At 40.4% G+C, this 17,723-nt stretch overlaps 1 protein-coding gene across 3 annotated transcripts in view; it reads left to right on the top strand.

Moving 5' to 3' along the window:
- DUSP22 (dual specificity phosphatase 22) overlaps positions 1 to 17,723 on the top strand; it is a 54,309-nt gene that overhangs the window by 26,887 nt on the left and 9,699 nt on the right. For all 3 annotated transcript variants that reach the window (XM_027682761.1, XM_027682781.1, XM_027682770.1), the window contains one exon: positions 13,596 to 13,645. In XM_027682761.1, coding sequence (XP_027538562.1) covers positions 13,596 to 13,645 — 50 coding nt within the window. The remainder of the gene's footprint in view (positions 1 to 13,595; positions 13,646 to 17,723) is intronic.

The following is a 17,723-nucleotide window of genomic DNA, read 5'->3' as shown; positions in this document are numbered from 1 at the left end:
ATGGTAAAGAGATCCGGGAGCTTTTGAGAGTTAAATATAACCGAGTCACCATTTCTTCCTCTAGATACTGCCACAAAAGCCATGAAAGATTATATTTACCCAGATCTGTTCCCAATCTGGTTTGTAACAGTGTCACAAAAGTTAGTGTCGCAGGAACAAGCAGTGGCTGGTTGAAGATGAATCTGCTTTAATCACCCCTTCTCCGACTGTGTCTTTGATTTTCTCAGCATGCAGTATAGTCCTTTATGTGATGGTGGTCTGGAAAAGAACTGTTAAAACTTCTCCTCAGTTCCTAAAGTAGTGGCAGGATTTCAAATTCTGCTTGTTTGGGAGCTGAGTTAATTTTAATTACTTTATCAGCCATGGTCTTACTGTGGTGATTGTTTGCAACTGAATGCTTCTGTTTAGGAACAACAGCCTAGAAAACTTCTATTAGGCTTTGTTACTTCCTTTGTTATTTGCATCCTTGCCAGGTTGTAGGTAGGTTTGTTTTCAGTTTGTGGATCCTCATTGTGTTTGAGGACTGTTCTCATGTCTACTGGAATAAAATGGGAATGCTTTCCCTATGTGTATCCCTCATCACCTTTCTCCTCAGATTTCACTCATGGAGTGACTACATTTGTGTTCAAAAACTCATTTGATGTTATTTGGACCTTTAAACATGCAATTGCAGTGATAAGAGAATATCTCTTGGCTGAGATTCCCTATTTTATGTGTATGTATTTACATGAATGCTGATCACCTGTAAAAAGCTGCCTTTTCTTCAACTGTGGTAGTTGCCTTTGTCTTTTGCAAGCAGTATTTTATCTCAAGTACTTCCTAGTCAGCCTGTAGGAAATGCTACAAATACTTTAAGAGACAAAGCTTTCTGTGCAAGCTAAGGAAGGTAAGCATTTTTAGACATTGAAAAGCCAGTAGTGTTTTAGTAACTTGTCAACAGAGAGAATTTGGCCTTTTTTGGCTGTCTGGGTTTCTGTGATATATATGCCTATCTCACAAAAAACCCTGTAGGTAACTGGTAGCATGTCCAAGAGAAAGGACTGCATGCTGTATGAACAAGGTGTGTTATTTCAGGTGAAATGAGTAAGAATGGTGTCCAACAGCACCATGTGTGCTTCTGTAGAGGCACAGAGGCAGTAGCCTTGGTGAATCAAGTTGGCTCCTCTAGAGCACTTTGGATGGCTGCTCATGGAACAGTCACAGATGTTTTATAAATCCACACAAAAGCCATATACAGAGGAGAATAATTAGGTTTCTTGCCACCTGCTTTCTATTCTATTTCTCAGGAGTTCAGGATTTAAAATATCTGTTCAGAATGTGAGACACTGAAAGGTAGATAAGGAAACGTCTCCAAGTGTGCTTTAAATAATAGTGTGTCTGGCAGTGACCTGTTTGATCCGTCCAACAGGTTGTCATCTGTCTGGACTTCTGTAAGGCCTTTGACATGGTCCCCCACAACATCCTTCTCTATACAGGAGAGATACAGATTTAGTGGCTGGACTGTGGTGGATGAGTTGGTTAGATGGTCTCATCCAGAGAGTAGTGGTCAATAGCTGTGTCCAGATGGAGATGAGTCATGAGTGGTGCCCCTCAGGAGTCTGTATTGGAACCAGTCATGTTCAGTATCTTCATCAGTGACATAGACAGTGGAACTGAGTGTACTGTCAGCAAATTTGCAGGTGGTACCAAGATGAGTGGTGTGGTTGACACACCTGAAGGATGGGATGCCATCCAGAGAGACCTGGACAAGCTCAAGAAGTGGGCCTTTTGGAACCTCATGAGATTTAACAAGACCAAGTGCAAGGTGCTGCAACTGGGTCAGGGCAGCCCCTGATATCAACACAGGCTGGGGGATGAACAGATCGAGAACGGCCATGTGGAGAAGGAGTTGGGGTGCTGGTGAATGAGAGGCTGGACATGAGCCAGCAATGTGTGTTTGCAACCCAGAAAACCAATTGTATTCTGGGCTACATCAAAAGCAGCGTGGCCAGCAGGTTGAGGGAGGTGATTCTGCCCCTATTCTCCTCTTTGGTGAGACCACACCTGGGGTATTGTGCGCAGCTCTGAGGTCCCCAGGACAGGAAGAATGTGAACCTGTTAGAGCAGGCAGCAATTGCTGTGTGTAGCACAGTGAGGAGTGCAGCATGAGTTCTGGGGGAGGGAGAGTTGCCAGGAGTTCTTCTGGTCAGATGAGTGCTCAGACCCCCAGAGAGGGATTATGGCCAGAGGCAGGGATGGATAGGGATTCTCTGGGTCCCCAGGTAGAAAACCCACCTCAGAACTGTGTGCCATTGTGGCTAGCAAGTGACAAGTCACAGTTTTTGACTGGAAGTAACCATGAGGGTTAGTAATTGCTGAAATATATTTCCAGAGGCAATGGTGGGTTTTCTTGCATACAGAGGTCTTTGAGCTTTGCTCACAGTCCTTGGTCTGTCTGAGACACTTTGAGGTAACGATTGTGGTGACTGTTTTGTGCATTGCAGACACCTGTCCATCAGTCACAAAATGGACTGAAACTACCAGCTTCTTTCACACAGTCCACCACACATTTGTCAGTAACCAGTAATGTTACTGCTGCTCTTGACCTGCACCACAGGTTTGATCTAGTAAATGTATGAATCCCATTAGCAGTCACCTGTGGTTGTGGAGTCCTTTGGCATTAATTTACTTATAGCATTATCATTGTCAAACTGACTACTGCTGCGTTGCAGGAAGCTTTGTACACAGCACTCAGACATTGTAACGATCACACTAATGCAGATCTTAAATCAGTAAGAGTTTATGGGTGCGTTCCTGTACTGTCTCTTCCCACTGAAGCTTTCTGTTGTTCACTCTATGACAAACTGCGTTAAGAGTAGCTTTTTGCATTTGTACTGCTTCTGTGTGCAGGTCAGTTTTCTTTCTTTGTTTTCTATTGCTACAGAATATTTGTTTTGTTTTTATTTTCAATATGTTGATTTTTTTCCTCATCACTCTACCTAGTTAACCAGAGCACCCTCAGAGGACAGTTATCTGTTTGTTTTTTCTTTGTATTCTGATGTCATTAATAATATCAGCTTAATCTGGTACATGCAGAGCACTGGTTTTCCCCTCTTTTTTCCTGAATTGATGACTACTTAAATAAAAATGTTGATATGGTAGGTGGGTGGAGGGATGGGGAAGGCAGAGAAGAGCTAATTGCTGACTGAACAGCTGTGTGCAATTTTGGGCACCACAGTTAAGAAAAGATAAAAAGCCATTAGAGAGTGTCCAAAGGAGGGCTACGAAGATCGTAAAGGGTCTCGAGGTGAAGCTGTATGAGAAGTGGCTGAGGTCACTTGGTCTGTTCAGCCTGGTGAAGAGGAGACTGAGGGGAAACCTCATGGCAATCTACAACTTCCTCATGAGAGGAAGAGGAGGGGCAGGTACTGATCTCTTCACTCTTGTGACCAGTGACAGGACCTGAGGAAATGGCATGAAGCTGAGTCAAGGGAGATTTAGGTTGGATATCAGGAAAAAGTTTTTCACCCAGGGGGTGGTTGAGTACTGAAACAGGCTCCCCAGGGAGGTGGTCACAGCACCCAGCCTGTCTGAGTTCAAGAAGCGTTTGGACAATGCTCTCAGGCACACAGTATGATTCCTGGGGTGTCCTATGCAAAACCAGAAGTTGGACTCAATGATCCTGATGAGACCCTTCCAACTCAGCATATTTTATGATTCTATGACCTTTCTTGTCCAGTCTGTTAGCTTGTGCAGACGGCACAACTTAAATGAACTGTGTCTTTGGAAATAAAGAACTTCTTAGCCAGGTTGTCTTATAAAGAAGTTTAGATATTTTTTCCTTGCAAATTCTAAAATTTTTATCAGAGTAGAAATAGGGTTTCAAATACTCAGTGTCTAAGGAGCTGAACTGAAAGGGAAGAGCAGAGTTAAAAAACTCTGTGATAATCTTTTAGAACAATCTTTCATACTCCCTGAGTAAACAGTCAAATGCATGAGTAGAATACATGCAATGAAAAGATGCTGTAACTGGAACAAAACCAGTAAGTGTGAGGAAGAGAAGTCGTAGAAAAATAAAGATGCTATGGTGAAGCTGTGTAAGTTATCTGCTCCTGTTTTATTTCTGCTGAATGCTGTGAAATATCTGTTTTATAAGGTGTTAAGAATGAGCAGCTTGCAGCTGGGGAAATCACAAGAGGAAGTGCTGGATCAAGATTATGAATTTAAAAAAAAAGTGTGACTGTCTGGTAAATCCAGACCTGTGTAGGAAAGTGAAGAGCTAAATGGCTGAACATCTATAAAAACCTGAGAAATGTTTCTAAGATCAAATGGTCAGAGCCTGTGGATCTAATATAGATAATACTTTCATATCAGCTTGCATTAGATCTGGAATCTCATTTCATATTTTTCAAGTCCAGCTGTATTTTGTAAATCTTAATGCAGTTTTAGTTGAGCTTGATAGTTTTGTGTGTTTACAGATGATCTTTAGACTATTCATATGCAGTTCTTTTAGAAAAGGAAAGCAAACTGAATTGTTATAGAAGAACTGAACTGGCAGCTGTCGCACAATGCAAGTAATCTGCTTGGCATAGTTTGTGGATAGTATTTTTGCAGCTATTTTGGTTTTGACTATAGAAATGTATCATATCTACTATTAGCACTTAATGTTTACTGTCAGGGAACTTTTTGCCTCATTTTCTTTAAGTTCTGTAATTCTTTCATTCCATCACCAGTCTGGGGAAACTGGTAATAGAAAGAAAACTTCTTTCTCTCATGACTGCACTTTCTGGATTGATTTCACATTTTTTGTGTGTGTGTAACAGGAATTACCCTGTGCTAAAACAAAAAGGAAAAATTTATGCCCCCCCATTCCCCCAGCTGATAATTTTGGAAGTGCTGAAAGCTACTTTAGTGCTTTGTTCTGTAATCATAGATTCATAGAATGGTTTGGGTTGGAAGGGGACCTTAAAGATCATCTAGTTCCAACCCCCTGCCATGGACAGGGACACCTTTTACTAGACCAGGTTGCTCAGAGCCCCATCCAGCCTGGCCTTGAACAATTCCAGGGATGGGGCATCCACAGCCCAGTGCCTCACCATCCTCATAGTAAAGAATTTCTCCCTAATATCCAATCTACACCTACTCTCTCTTAGCCTGAAGTCATTCTCCCTTGTCTTGTCACTACATGCTCTTGTAAAAGTCCTTCTCCTTTTTTCTTGTAGACTCTCTTCATGTAGTGGAAGGCCACAATTAGGGCACCCCAAAGCCTTCTCTTCTCCAGTCTGAACAATCCCAATTCTCTCAGCCTTTCCTCATAGGAGAGGTGCTCCTTCCCTCTAAACATCTTGGTGGCTTTCTGGGCTGCAAGTGCAAATTGCTGGGCTGTGTTGAGCTTTTCATACACCAGCATCGCCAAGTCCTTCTCTGCAGAGAAAGAATTTGTCTGGACTCAGAAGCATCACTGCTCAACACAAAATAACTAAATAGGGGAAAAACTGGGAAACCAATCAGCCATACTTTTTTTTAAAAAAAAAGCTTATTCTAGACAGATGCTGCTCAGCAGGTGAAAACTGTTAAAACCGTGTTACGTTATTGGGTAGCATGCAGAAGTCTTGAACTGTAGGAGGCCTTTCATATATGCAGATTGCATCTTGATGACATGAGGAGTGAAGTCTCTGCTGGGTTATGGCTGGGCATCATGTTCTCTGCACAGGCTCTGCTATCATCAGTATCCAACCTAAAGACTTACAGAAACTGTTAAAGAGGAAGATAGCAAGACAGCCTTCAAAATCAGAGTTGCTGATATCATATAGCAAGGTCACTGCAGTTGTATAAATATCGGCTCTACAAATTAATCATTTAGTTGTCGGACTGTAGTATTTCCATCCATGGCACTGAACTCTTATATCACGAATGTTAGAAGCTGTTGATTTTCAGCTGTTGTGCTAACTTCAAGAGAAAGCGCACAAGCACTTTTTCTAACAAAAACCTTAACTTTCTTCTATGGTGTTTCACTGCCTTTTCATGGTAAGGGTTTCCCCTTATGAGACGTTTCAGAAGACCATGCTGAGCAAAAAAGCTACCATTTTTCTTTCAGGTGTAGCGGCACCAGACAATTCTAATTTAAAGTAATGCCCTGTCTGGCATTGGTTCTGCCTGTGAAGTTGGGAGCTCTGACTAATTTTTCAAAAATGACATCGGTAGCCCACTAAGAAGCCACCAACAGACTTCCACAAAGCAGCTTTTAAAGTGTGTCAGGCCAGGCCTTCATCATGGGGTACCCTTGGCAGAGGCTGCTTTGGTAATACACTAAATTAGTTCACAGTTTGAATTGCTCATCACACAAGAGCTATGCCAAGGGAAGCACATTCCTATAGTGGCAGCGAGGAGAGGATGAGGACTGTTTGAAGCTTTCAGTAGTGAGCTGTTTGCACGAGAGATGTTTAGACTAGTAAATGCCTGGTGTTTCTTTTTGCTTGGATGCGGTGTTAACCAGAACAAGGACAAGTGCTCTGACCTGCTCATGCAGAGAACATGATGTGGAGAGTGTGTTAGACCATGCTTCTAATCACAGAATCATAGAATGGTTTTTATAGAAAGGGACCTTAAAGATCACCTAGTTCCTCCTCCCCTGCCATCGTTGGGCAGGATCACCTTCCACTAGACCATCCAACCTGGCCTTGAACACTTCCAGGGATGGGGCATCCATAGCCTCTCTGGGCAAGCTGTTCCAGTGTCTCCTCATCCTCACAAATTTCTTTCTAATACATAATCTAAACTTGCCCTCTTTCAGTTTGAAGCTATTCTCCCTTATCCTGTCACTACGTGCCCTTGTAAAAAGTAATGTGAGTGTATTCCAGAGGGGGAGTAATCATATTGCAGCATTCCCTTAAAGAAAGAGGCGGTTGGGATATATTGTTTTATTTTGTACTCAGAGATCCCCTTGAGAGTTCAGGGATGAAGTGTGATAGGTAGTGCTCAGATGTTAGATATGCCCTGACATGCTTAGGGTCTTGAATAAGTCATGTAGTCAAGGGAGATTAACAAAGTCCTTCCTCTCAGCTGAAGTATGTAGTTCTGTAAATATTCTTAATGTGACCTAAAGGAGATAAACCACAATTTAATACAAATTCATTAGTGTTTTCTCACACTCTGCATTCCTTCAGATGAGCCAAGTTAGAATTGCAATTCAGGGTTAGAATTAGAAATAATAAGTACAGCTCTCCATGCAAGTAAAATAAAATCCTTAAGTCTTCAACATTTCTCTCTTATAATTTTAGAGAGGAGAGAGGGGGAACAAGGGCTTTAACATGACACTTTATATTTATGATGGCACATTCCAGCCTTAATAATAATGAGCTTTTCAGAAGTGTCACTGAGACTACTTCCTAAGAAAACCATGAACCAACAATGCAAAAAACTCGTGACTTGTAAAAAGTAATGTATTATTCCTGATAACACAAACCAAATGTATAAATTCTGCAAGAGCATCCCATTTGCTGCTGTTCGTATTGTTCATGTAATTGCAATTTCATTTACAATATTTTTCAAAACCAAGCCTAAGTGTGTTGTTCACTAAAGTCAATTAGTGGTTGTTTTTTGGTTGAAACAAAAATGCATTTTCTATGAGTCATTAATAAAATCAGCACTAATCGTGATTGCTACAGAAAGTAACTGAAAGGACAAACAAACGGTTGAACGGTTTTCAGTTTAGCAGGTTCAGTTTGGTGCATTACTGGACAAAACCCTTTATAAACTCTTGTTGGTTTGGCTTGAGGAAGCTTTGTGCTGGCTGTTTCCCACTTTAGCCTTTCTGCTGAAATGCCCCTAAACAAAAATAAGTCCTCCTGTCCTCATCTGTTGATGTGACGACTCAAATTAACACATGGTTTTTGACTAACCTGAAAGAACTTACCAGGTGCTGGAGGTTTTCTATTTGCATCTCGGTTCACAAATTTAAGTTTAGGGGGTTATGTTTAAAAAAAATTTCTTGGAAGTCGTTGATGGTATCTTTACATAAATGTAAATAGAGAAGTGTAATGCCAAAAATACAATCCTGCTCTTTTTAAACTTTTTTTTTTTTCTACAGACCCTTCCCCCCCCCCCGCCCTCGGAGAGTAGAAATTTTGTAATTTGAGGTTCTTTGTCCCTCTCCTCACCTTTTAACATCTGAAATTCTAGATTCAGGCTTCCAGTGCTAACTAGAACCTCATGAATGTATATACAGCAGTGGAGGAGACAGTGTTCTGAAAAATGTCTGTAAAAACATTAGTTGGTAAACCCACTAAACATGAAATAATGAGTGGCATTTTTAGTCCTTATTCTCATGCAGAATGTTTTCCTAGAGTACTCCGTTTTATATAAAAATCGCTCGACAGTTTTCTTTCCCATATAAACTGTATGTTAGTATAATTTAGGGTGTAATCAAACTGCGTATCATTCTTAATGACTCCAGAATATCTTTGGTCATTGCAGAGGAACAACCATCCCTGTAAGTGTTGTATTTGTCTCACACTACTTTTTGTACTTTATCCAGTTCAGAGCTGAAATCATTCTCGGTACTGTGCAATTAAATCTGTGTGTGCTCAAAAATCTAAATGCCAGTTTTGACAAGTTCAGTTAAAATGAAGTTGGAGGTTTTTTAAATAGGTTATAGGTAAGTAGAATAGAAACAGAGTTTTCCTTAAACTAGACTGTTACAGTCCTGAGCACTGAATGAAATACTGGATTTAATAACAAAGATTTATCTTTTTTAAAAGCTAATGATATTGGGAAAGTCTTGTTCTTTAGTTTTGCTGACTTTTCCAAATGTGAGAAAACTGTTCCATTTCTAACTTTAGTAGATTGACCTCTAAAATAATTAGAAATTTGAAAATTACTGCAATTCCATGAATACCTTAACTTAGTGTAATACCTCTGCATATGTATATATGCATCTAAATCTGGTTTTAATACCTTAATAGTCACTGCAGCAGAACTGACTTACTAATTCCAGAATTTGTGATGAAATTGTGCAGGTTCTGTTGTTGTTTCTCAAATAACAGTGAATTTTAGAAATTTTACTTAACTCTCGCTTGTTTCAGCTTTGACAATCTTGAAATCAGAATACTTGCTCTAGTTTTGTTAGCTCTCACTGTATCGGTTTAACTGTAGCACTTAGTTTCAGGGCCTAAGAGAGACAGAAATCTAGTTTTGGTGGTTACTCTGCTGAAACAGAAAACAAAAAAGTAAATTATATTTTATTTTACTGATTTTTTGGGGGGACAATGTCCTCAGGATAAATACACCAAAAGAAATGGGAGTGCTGCTTTTATTTGATGAGGGCATCAGTTAGGATCACCATATGAATAATAAGCAAAAAGTTTAGAGAAGAGTGTGTGTGTGTGTGTGTGTGTGTTGGAAGGTAGAGATGTTTGGTGGTAAGAGTGATTGATGAAGAAAGGAAAGTGAGCAATGATTAAAAGTAACAAGTGGAAAGTAGTAGTGAATTGAAATAAGCAGGAAAAAGCATGTAATTGTTCACCATCTCATTGACCTAGGAGCTTGAGTCTGTACACATTCCATATGCATGTAATGTTTTATTACCTGAGAACCTGCATAGATTCTGTATAATTAAAAATGTTGGATTGATTATTTATTTTTTTGTTTTAATTGGGTAATCTGGGAAAAAATGTGTTTGGAGAGATACGACATGACTGACATAGCTGTCAGCTGAAATGTTTGAATAACCACATATTATCAGCAGTATTCAGTAAATAAAGGGGATGTATTACTTCGTATAGGATTTAAAATAGCATTTCTCTTTTCATCAGTCTTTAAGCTTTGCAAGCTTTTCACTTTGCTTTGAATAAATACCATGTTTTGGGATGAGTAGCTATTCTGTAGCACCTAATTTAGTGTGTGTAGATGAAGCGGTACAATACTTGTTTTGAATTGTTCTGTCCTTCCTTCACTATATAATTATTAGAAATTGTCATTCCTAGGGAATGAAGTATAGTTAATTTATAAATAAATAAATAAATACGTCCATATAGTTGACATAAAATTTATATTTGTTTTTCCATCTTTAATATGCAGATTTGGTTCACCTTGGGATATTGCATCTGCAGCCAGATTCAGGTTTATTTAATGAAACCGCTGACTAGCTACTAATTTGGAACCTTTTGAAATTTTCACTAGGAGCTGGTCTGCCTGATTCTTCAACAGTCTTTTGATTTAGCTTACTCTGTTTTAGTCGCTGTTTCAGCGATTGTTGCCACCTAACATTTTTATGCTTTGCAGTTTCAGAATGGCAAACAAACTGCTAGGTAATAAAGTAGTGATGTCTCTTTCTTACATGCTAGTACTGCATCTAAAATGTTGTAGGTAGCTATTTGCTTGCTTGATTTTAATTGTTCTGCTTCAAAAGGTCCCCTTGGGACAGTTCTTCGAATTTATCTGTAGGGTATGTGCACAGGAAAGACAGCAGTATCTTGGGGCACAAATATACAAATATTTTGATCCTGGGGTAGTTTTTTTCAAACAGAGCCACAGACAGCAGAGTTCAGTAATGAAGTATTTTTCTATTGCTAATACGTTTAAAAAAGAAAGTGTATACAGCGTGTGTGAGAAAAAACTAATTCCAGCAATTAACGCAGGAATATCTACATGAAAAATCATGAGTCTCATTTATGAATACCTGGCCCATACAGTCTTGTGATGGTGGTGTATTTCAGGTATCCAATTATGATGAATGATATTTGATCCTGTTATTATAATTTATTATTTCAACCTAGAGAAGCAAAACTCGATGGTAGGGTGGGATCCTCAGGAGTTACCAACTCTCGCCAAACTATGTTTGGTTCGAAGTCACTGAGAGTTTCATTGTTGATTTTTGTGGGAGCTGGGTTAGGTCACTGCACAGTACTTTTGAAATCCCACCTCTAACTATTTCTGAGTTGAGTGTGTGATTATTTCCTCACAGGGAGGAGTCCATCACCACAACCTTCCAAAAGCACAGGTGACATGCATCGGTCAAAATACCAAATTCCAGTAACTTTAACCATCTCCCGCCTGAGAAGCTTTATTAATAAGGTTAACAGGCTGATTCTGAGCACTTGCGAGCACAGTAGTGAAAAGTGTGCTGTGGGCTTCACTGGAAATTGTAAGTGCTGAAGATGCCCAGGATCAGGCTTTGGATGAGCCATTCAGTACCATGTGTGGTCTCTCACAGGCTAGTTTCGTGATTGCTTTCAGTAGTTGGAACTAGCCAGCCATGACAAAAAAAGAACACTGTGGGTCTTAAACTTGTGCTGGTGCTACTTCTGCTTTTAAAGTGAACATTATCTGAAAGTCCCTCTACAGTCAGCCTGTGAAAAGCACTCAGCATGTGCCATAGCTTCTGAAATCTGCTGAACAACTTGCTGGAGGAGCGAACCTTCTGGCATACTGTGCTCCAGAGTTAGCCTATCTCCTACCCTCAATTTTCAGTTTTTCAATGGCATGGAGTTGGGGAAAGAATAGCATGTAAATTTACTTTCGGGTCACAGGCCCTCATTTTACTGGAGTGACTCACTTGAAGTGATATTAGTGTCCGAGGTAAACCTTGTATGTGTCATACAAGGTGCTCATTATCGTAATTAATCTGTCACAATATAATTCTCGTCCTTGGCTCAGCAGCGTATCAATATATGTATTACTGCTACATTGTCTTTCTAAATGAATGTGTCTGTGCAAGCTGTTGTGCATCAACTTGTGGCTGTGGAGCCATCCTGGTTTCCTACAACAGGCATCCCCTTTCCTCATACAAGGCAAGAAGGACTGTTGCTTGCTGATTGTGTTGCTTCTGGCCACAGGCTGCTTTGGCTTCCAAACTGACTTCATTCTTATTCTCTCCCCTTGGCTGCATTTTGCCATGCAGCTCTCATGCAAAATACCACGTTTGCTGCCCCTGGCTTGATGCTGTCCTGATGGCGCCTTCTCCCTCCTCAGGCACTGCTGCTTCTTCGTCTCATGCTAAGCATTGTCTGCAGAGCCTTCCCCATTCTGACTCTGCCTTCCCCAAACCAGAAGGCCATAGACAGAGGCAATTCTCCTCTGGCTGTGGCATGCTGGGGGTGGACTGCGAGGAAGACTGGTAAAGCACGTTGGGGACAGGGGAGGCTCTTAAATCTGTGTGGCTATGAAGAAGACACTGTCTTGAAGGGGTTCTGCTGGGTTGAGAAAATAATTGATGCCATGTGTAAGTGGTGATGAAGAGATGGGGGCGAGGTATCACCACAACCTTTCTGACATAGTGGCAAAGTTCATGCATCTTGCAGAGGATTAACATGGTGGTGTGTCACGGTGTGGGAGTCAGGATCTCTTATAAAAGGGATTGCTCTTTGTTGTGAGATAGCAAGTGAAGAAGCCAAGTGTGCGTAGGGGAAATAAAGAAGGCTTTCTGAGCCAGCAAAGCAAAGGTGTTGTAAGAGGTGCTGCGTCAGGTAGCCATCACACTCGAGCAGTGAAAATTCCTACCCTCCTCCCAGCTGGCAGACGAAATGCCTGGTAGGTACATGTTGTGTTCCACCTCGTTGGCAAAGGATCTCTTGTAGATAAATGTGTGACGTTACATGTGTGGTGTTGCACATGTGGGGTTATTACAGGGGTGTGCGTTGTTACAAAAAGATAAGGTAAGGTGCGATTTATGGTCACCCTTTTGCTTGAATTCTTATCTTTACAAGTGCATCTGAGAATCTGTAACTCTACATCTGAGATAATTCTAAAGAGTTCCAGTGAATGGTTTAGTTTTTGTGTGACTGAGCTGCAAGTTGTATTCTTGGAAGTCCTATTTGAGAAGTCAGCTAAATATGCTTTCAGAAGTGTTCTGTTTCTTAACAGTCATAGGAGCAAAGCAAGCTTTGAAAATAAAATGACAGTTAAAATGAACGTTGACAATGCAAAGCAGTAGAATATGAGTATAGTGTTGTTTTAAATATACCCAGTTACATTTTTTAATGCATCAGAAATGGTTATCTAATTTCCCTAAATGATCTTATGAACTTATGATAGCCGACTAAGAAAGACAGGCTAACATTGTGGAAGAAAAGTATGAGTTTTATGGTTGTCCTTCTTGAAGATTCCCCCCCCCAAAAAAAAAAAGACAAAATCCATACCACAAACATGTTTCTTCTTTGAAATGCATTTTGTTTGGTTTATCATCTTTAAAGAAAAATTATTGCATGGGATCAAAAGAAGTTGCATATCACAATTTCAGGTTGTAGCATCTGTTCAGAGAAAGGGGAGGGCAGGAGAACGTATAACTTAGTTTTACTAGAAATGTTACAGCAATTATATTTTCAGAAGGAGGTTTAGACCTTTTTAATAAAGATGCTTCTGTTTTAAAAAGCTCACTATTTGGTCTTGAGAGAAGAATGACTAAGCACTATGTGCTGGTGTCTTAGCAACAAAGGTGATGTGAAAAGAAGTGTTTTAAAATCTGACTGTATAGAGACAATCTATGCATGTGTGAATGATAGTGTTGCTGCCTAAAAGTCATTAATATTGCATCAGTCTCGAGCAGGACTTGTCCCTGAGTAGATAAATTTGTTTAACCTGAATCTTTTCTTCTCATTCCTTTTTGCTACTTTTTACAGGGAATGAAGTATCTGTGCATTCCTGCTGCTGACTCACCCTCGCAGAACTTGTAAGTTTTCTTTAAAAATAAATCACAAAACCCCAGAAATCCCCCAGTACAGTGATACCTGTTTTACAATTTGCCGAAAGATTTGATTACACAAATGTGGTTTTCAATCAGTTAAGAAAACACAGTAACACTTTATTTCAGCCTCCTTTTTGTGTGTAAGGTTTGTAGGAGTCTCAGTTTGTAAACACTTTTCATTTGTGGCCTTAAACTTCAGGAATTCCCTAGTGAATCTGCTCCTAATTCAGTCCCAGTTTATTCTAACCACTAATTTTGTAAGTCTTTTTGCTTGGCTCCTCGTTTTTGTTAGTGCTATCTCCAGCCATTAACAAAAAGAAAATATTTAAAAGAGGTGTGAAGCCTGGTGCTCCAAGGGCTGAAATAAATTCCTCACAGTGAGCCTCCAAAACAAAGTCCCAGTGTGCAAACTACCCCTGCAACTATCTGCTCTGGACTTCTTGAACCTGCCTCAGAAGTCCCTGCTGCCCTTAGTAGTTAAGCTGACATGGCAGGGAGTTTCTGACCTGCAGTGATTCTTACCTTGAGGATATATATACTGCAACTAGAGTGTGCAAGCCTTGCTCTTTCTCATCCCTGCTAACGTTCACATAATGCTCATTTCTTTCCCTTGGTTTTAATTGAGCGTAGCAAGTCTTGATTCCAAGGAGAAACCAAAACAGGAGAACTTGAATGGTGACCAGCTCTTTCTTCTAGAGCTCACTGTTTATTTTTGGGGAGAGGTGAGGGGGGTTTCAGCCACATCCTGCTACCAAGTTTTGTAGAGAAACAAGTAGTTGAAAGAGGCCTGGTAGGTAAGGAAGGAAATGCAGCACTGCTTTTCTCTCATATCACAGCAGTATTCCGGCTTGTGCTTTCGGGGGATATTTTTAGAGTATGTGTTTCTCATAATCTAGAAAGATTCCAGTGTGGCACTGGATTTGCCTTTTCATTCTGTATTTCTGTCATGATTTTAGGGTAAGGGAAAAAAAAAAGGTACCACACCCTTACCCCCAATAAAAACACCCAAACCCTAAAATTTCAAGACAGATCTGTAGTGAGAAGGCGGATAGCTAACTGCCTTTGTCATGGACAACTTCCATGGCCTTAATATTCAAAATTAATAAAAATAAGTAAACATTAAGAAAAAATCCTTATGAGAAGGAAAACAAATACAAGATTAGAGGAAAACATTCACATGTTGGCATTTTGAGGTCTGTGACATTTCTGAAAACGTTTTGCCAATCTGCTTCCTTTGTTAATAGATTGGGATTGATTGGGAATAGAAAGAGAAAGGATGGCATTTATTATGAATGTTAATCAGTGTACAATTCAGCTCCTCTCTCACTATTAAATATCAAGGAGTTGCATTGAAAAACCTCCTGTGTTTGAGCTGTCTGGCGCAGTACCAAGGCTCTTAAAGCTTCAGTAAGAAGATAGAATATTTGCATGAGTATTGTTTCTGTTACGCTGCAGGCATCTAAAATACTTGCCTTGGTATCAGGTGGTTGCAAGCAAACGTCATTACTTCTAATACTGATACATTCTATCACTTAAAATAAAACTTGATGAGTAACCTATTTTTTTTTTGTTGCTTTATACAGTCCAGGTCTTCAAGTCAAATCAAATCATGATGCTCACAAATAGCAACGTTGCTTGCTTTGCACATACAGTCTTCTGAAAGCAAGAGGAAGCTGCCTTTGTTCAGCCTGTGAGGACTGGGCACAATCTTATCTAGGAGGGGTTAACCATACTGCCTGTGCCCACTGTGCAGGGAGAGATAGCTGGGAAACAGGAAAGGGAATTGCTCCCTTTGCAACATCTTTTGCGTATCTACCCTTTTCTTTTGAAAACAGGGATTCTGCTGATGTCAGGAAAAAAACCCAAACAACTGAAGCAGCATCCTGGATTGCAGGTCCATGTGTTCTCTTAGCAGTGGTTGACAGGCATAACTGACCAGATACACACTGCTGTTTCCCAACAGCAAGCTTGTCAGAAGCTTTGCTAATACTTTGCAATAAGGTTGATGAGGTCCAGCTGGAAGCCTTTACTCACTGAATTTTGGGACTGTGAGATCTTAATGCACTTCAGCATAGTTTTTGTGAAGGAAACTTCTGGGTTTTTATGTGTATAATGTGCATTTACTCCTAGTAAGCTTGTTTAGTGGAGTTCTCTTCCTCAGAGGGATGAATTGCCAGGGAAATACAGCAGGGATTCCCCTGTTAGCATGTGAGCGTCCACTAAAGTGTCTCAAAAGCTTGATTCTACTCCCTTGTTCTGCCCCTACCAAGCACAGGAAGCAAGGAGTTGCTTTTGAGACTCAAGGTGTTTCCTAGATGTTATAAATCAGTGTTTTCCCTGGTCTGTGAAGATTTTTACCTTGGGCCAATGGCTGCTCCAGAAATGTCATCTCCTGTAGAACTTGTCGCTAAAAAGTAAATTCTGTAGAAATTAAATCTTCCCTTCCTGCCCTGTTCCAGTTAATTGTCTTCAGCTTCGCATTTCTAAGGAATTACCCTACAACAGTCAGGCAATTAGTGGTGATAATACAGAAGCCAGATGACCTATTAAGAGAAGGAAATTTTGGTGGATTTTTGTTGCATTTACGTTACCAAAGGAAAGAAACATTGAGATGATTTCTCCTATCTGATTTGGATGCTCTCTTTTTAACCTTCATAAATACTTGTAAAAGTCCGACTAGCAACAAATGAAAATAAGCTCTGGCGTCATAACTCTGCTCTCGGTCTAGTTTTGGATTATGCAGCATGCTAATGTGTAAGTTTAGGTAACTTTTACAACATGCTAGTAGGGACATTGTACTGGTTGTTCTTCCTGTGGTGTTTTCCCACTGTGAAGATGATGCAGTTCAGGATGTGTTAAGCTGGGAGATGTGAAAGCCAGATATCATGTAATAAATTGTCCTGAAGTCCAACAAATAGGCTGCAAATCAACACATTTGTCAAGTGCTTTCCTGTTAGAGATGGTAATCAACTGTTTAGTGGTTATTGTAAGACTTGCCATTCTTCTTTGTGTCTGGCATTTGCCACACAGCTAACTGGTCCTCAGTCTTAGTTTCCATGTAAATATGGTTTTACCATAACTTTGAAAATGAGTTTAGGCAACTGTGTCTGCTGGCTCCAGAAGAGTCCCTGGTGCCATAGGGTTGTGGAGGAGTACATTTCTCCTCTTCTCTGATTCAAGGTGAGGAGGGGCTGTGGTTCTACAGAACAACACTAATTCTAAATGTGACTGTTTGTCTTCTTGTTTTCATGAATGCCTGTAAACACACTTGACAGCGTTTCAGCAGCCCAAGCATCAGCAATAAGAAAGGGCAAAAAAACCTGAGTGGATGTAGTTCACTATGTTTAATACCTTGCAAAGGTGTTATGCTCAGTCACAGATAATTTTTCAAATCAAAGCGCTGAAATGTCTAACCAAAACTTGTGCTAGACCACTGAAGCGAATTCACTGGTGCTTGAAGCTGCCCTCATGACCAGATTTTCTAGAGAGAAAGAGAAAAGACAGATGTCTGAGAAGATTGGTATGTTGTCAATACAGACCTAACCAAGTTGCGTTTGACTGAATTCTTTCAGTCTCACCTAAGCGCTCCTTCGTTGTGCAATAGCAATGCTTCTTGCACACACAGACAGACATCTCCTTTGTCCCCTGAGTTCGTTTATGTGAAGCCTCTTGTGCTCCTCTGGCAGACCTGAGCACCATGGTTTGTTAGAACTCAGCCAGTGAAAGTGTTTTGAAGTGGCAGTCTGAGTACAAATGCATTTGTAAGGCTTTGCCTGTCTTCGCTAATCCCACATACTTCATCCATCCCTTGAGAAACATAAAACCCTGAGTTGCCATGCTGTCCTAAAGCTTGGGATTGCATGGTGCCTTGAGATTTTCCAAATAAGTTGCTCAGGTCTTCTCCAGCTGTGCTCTCCGTGGGGCTGCCTTGGAGAGGGAGTCCTGGGCTTTGGGATCCCTGTTTTGTGATATCCCAGCTTCAGGTATCATTGCCTTTGCAAGTTCCACAGGCAGTGTCACTATTGCATCAGTGTTGTCCTCCAGGTCTTGAGTGTTTGTAGTA

The sequence above is a fragment of the Neopelma chrysocephalum genome, unplaced genomic scaffold, assembly GCF_003984885.1.
Source record: "Neopelma chrysocephalum unplaced genomic scaffold, ASM398488v2 Primary Assembly neopelma1_22b, whole genome shotgun sequence".
NCBI lineage: Eukaryota > Metazoa > Chordata > Aves > Passeriformes > Pipridae > Neopelma > Neopelma chrysocephalum.
Note: the sequence above shows the minus strand (reverse complement) of the source record. Positions and strands in the feature narration are given on the sequence as shown.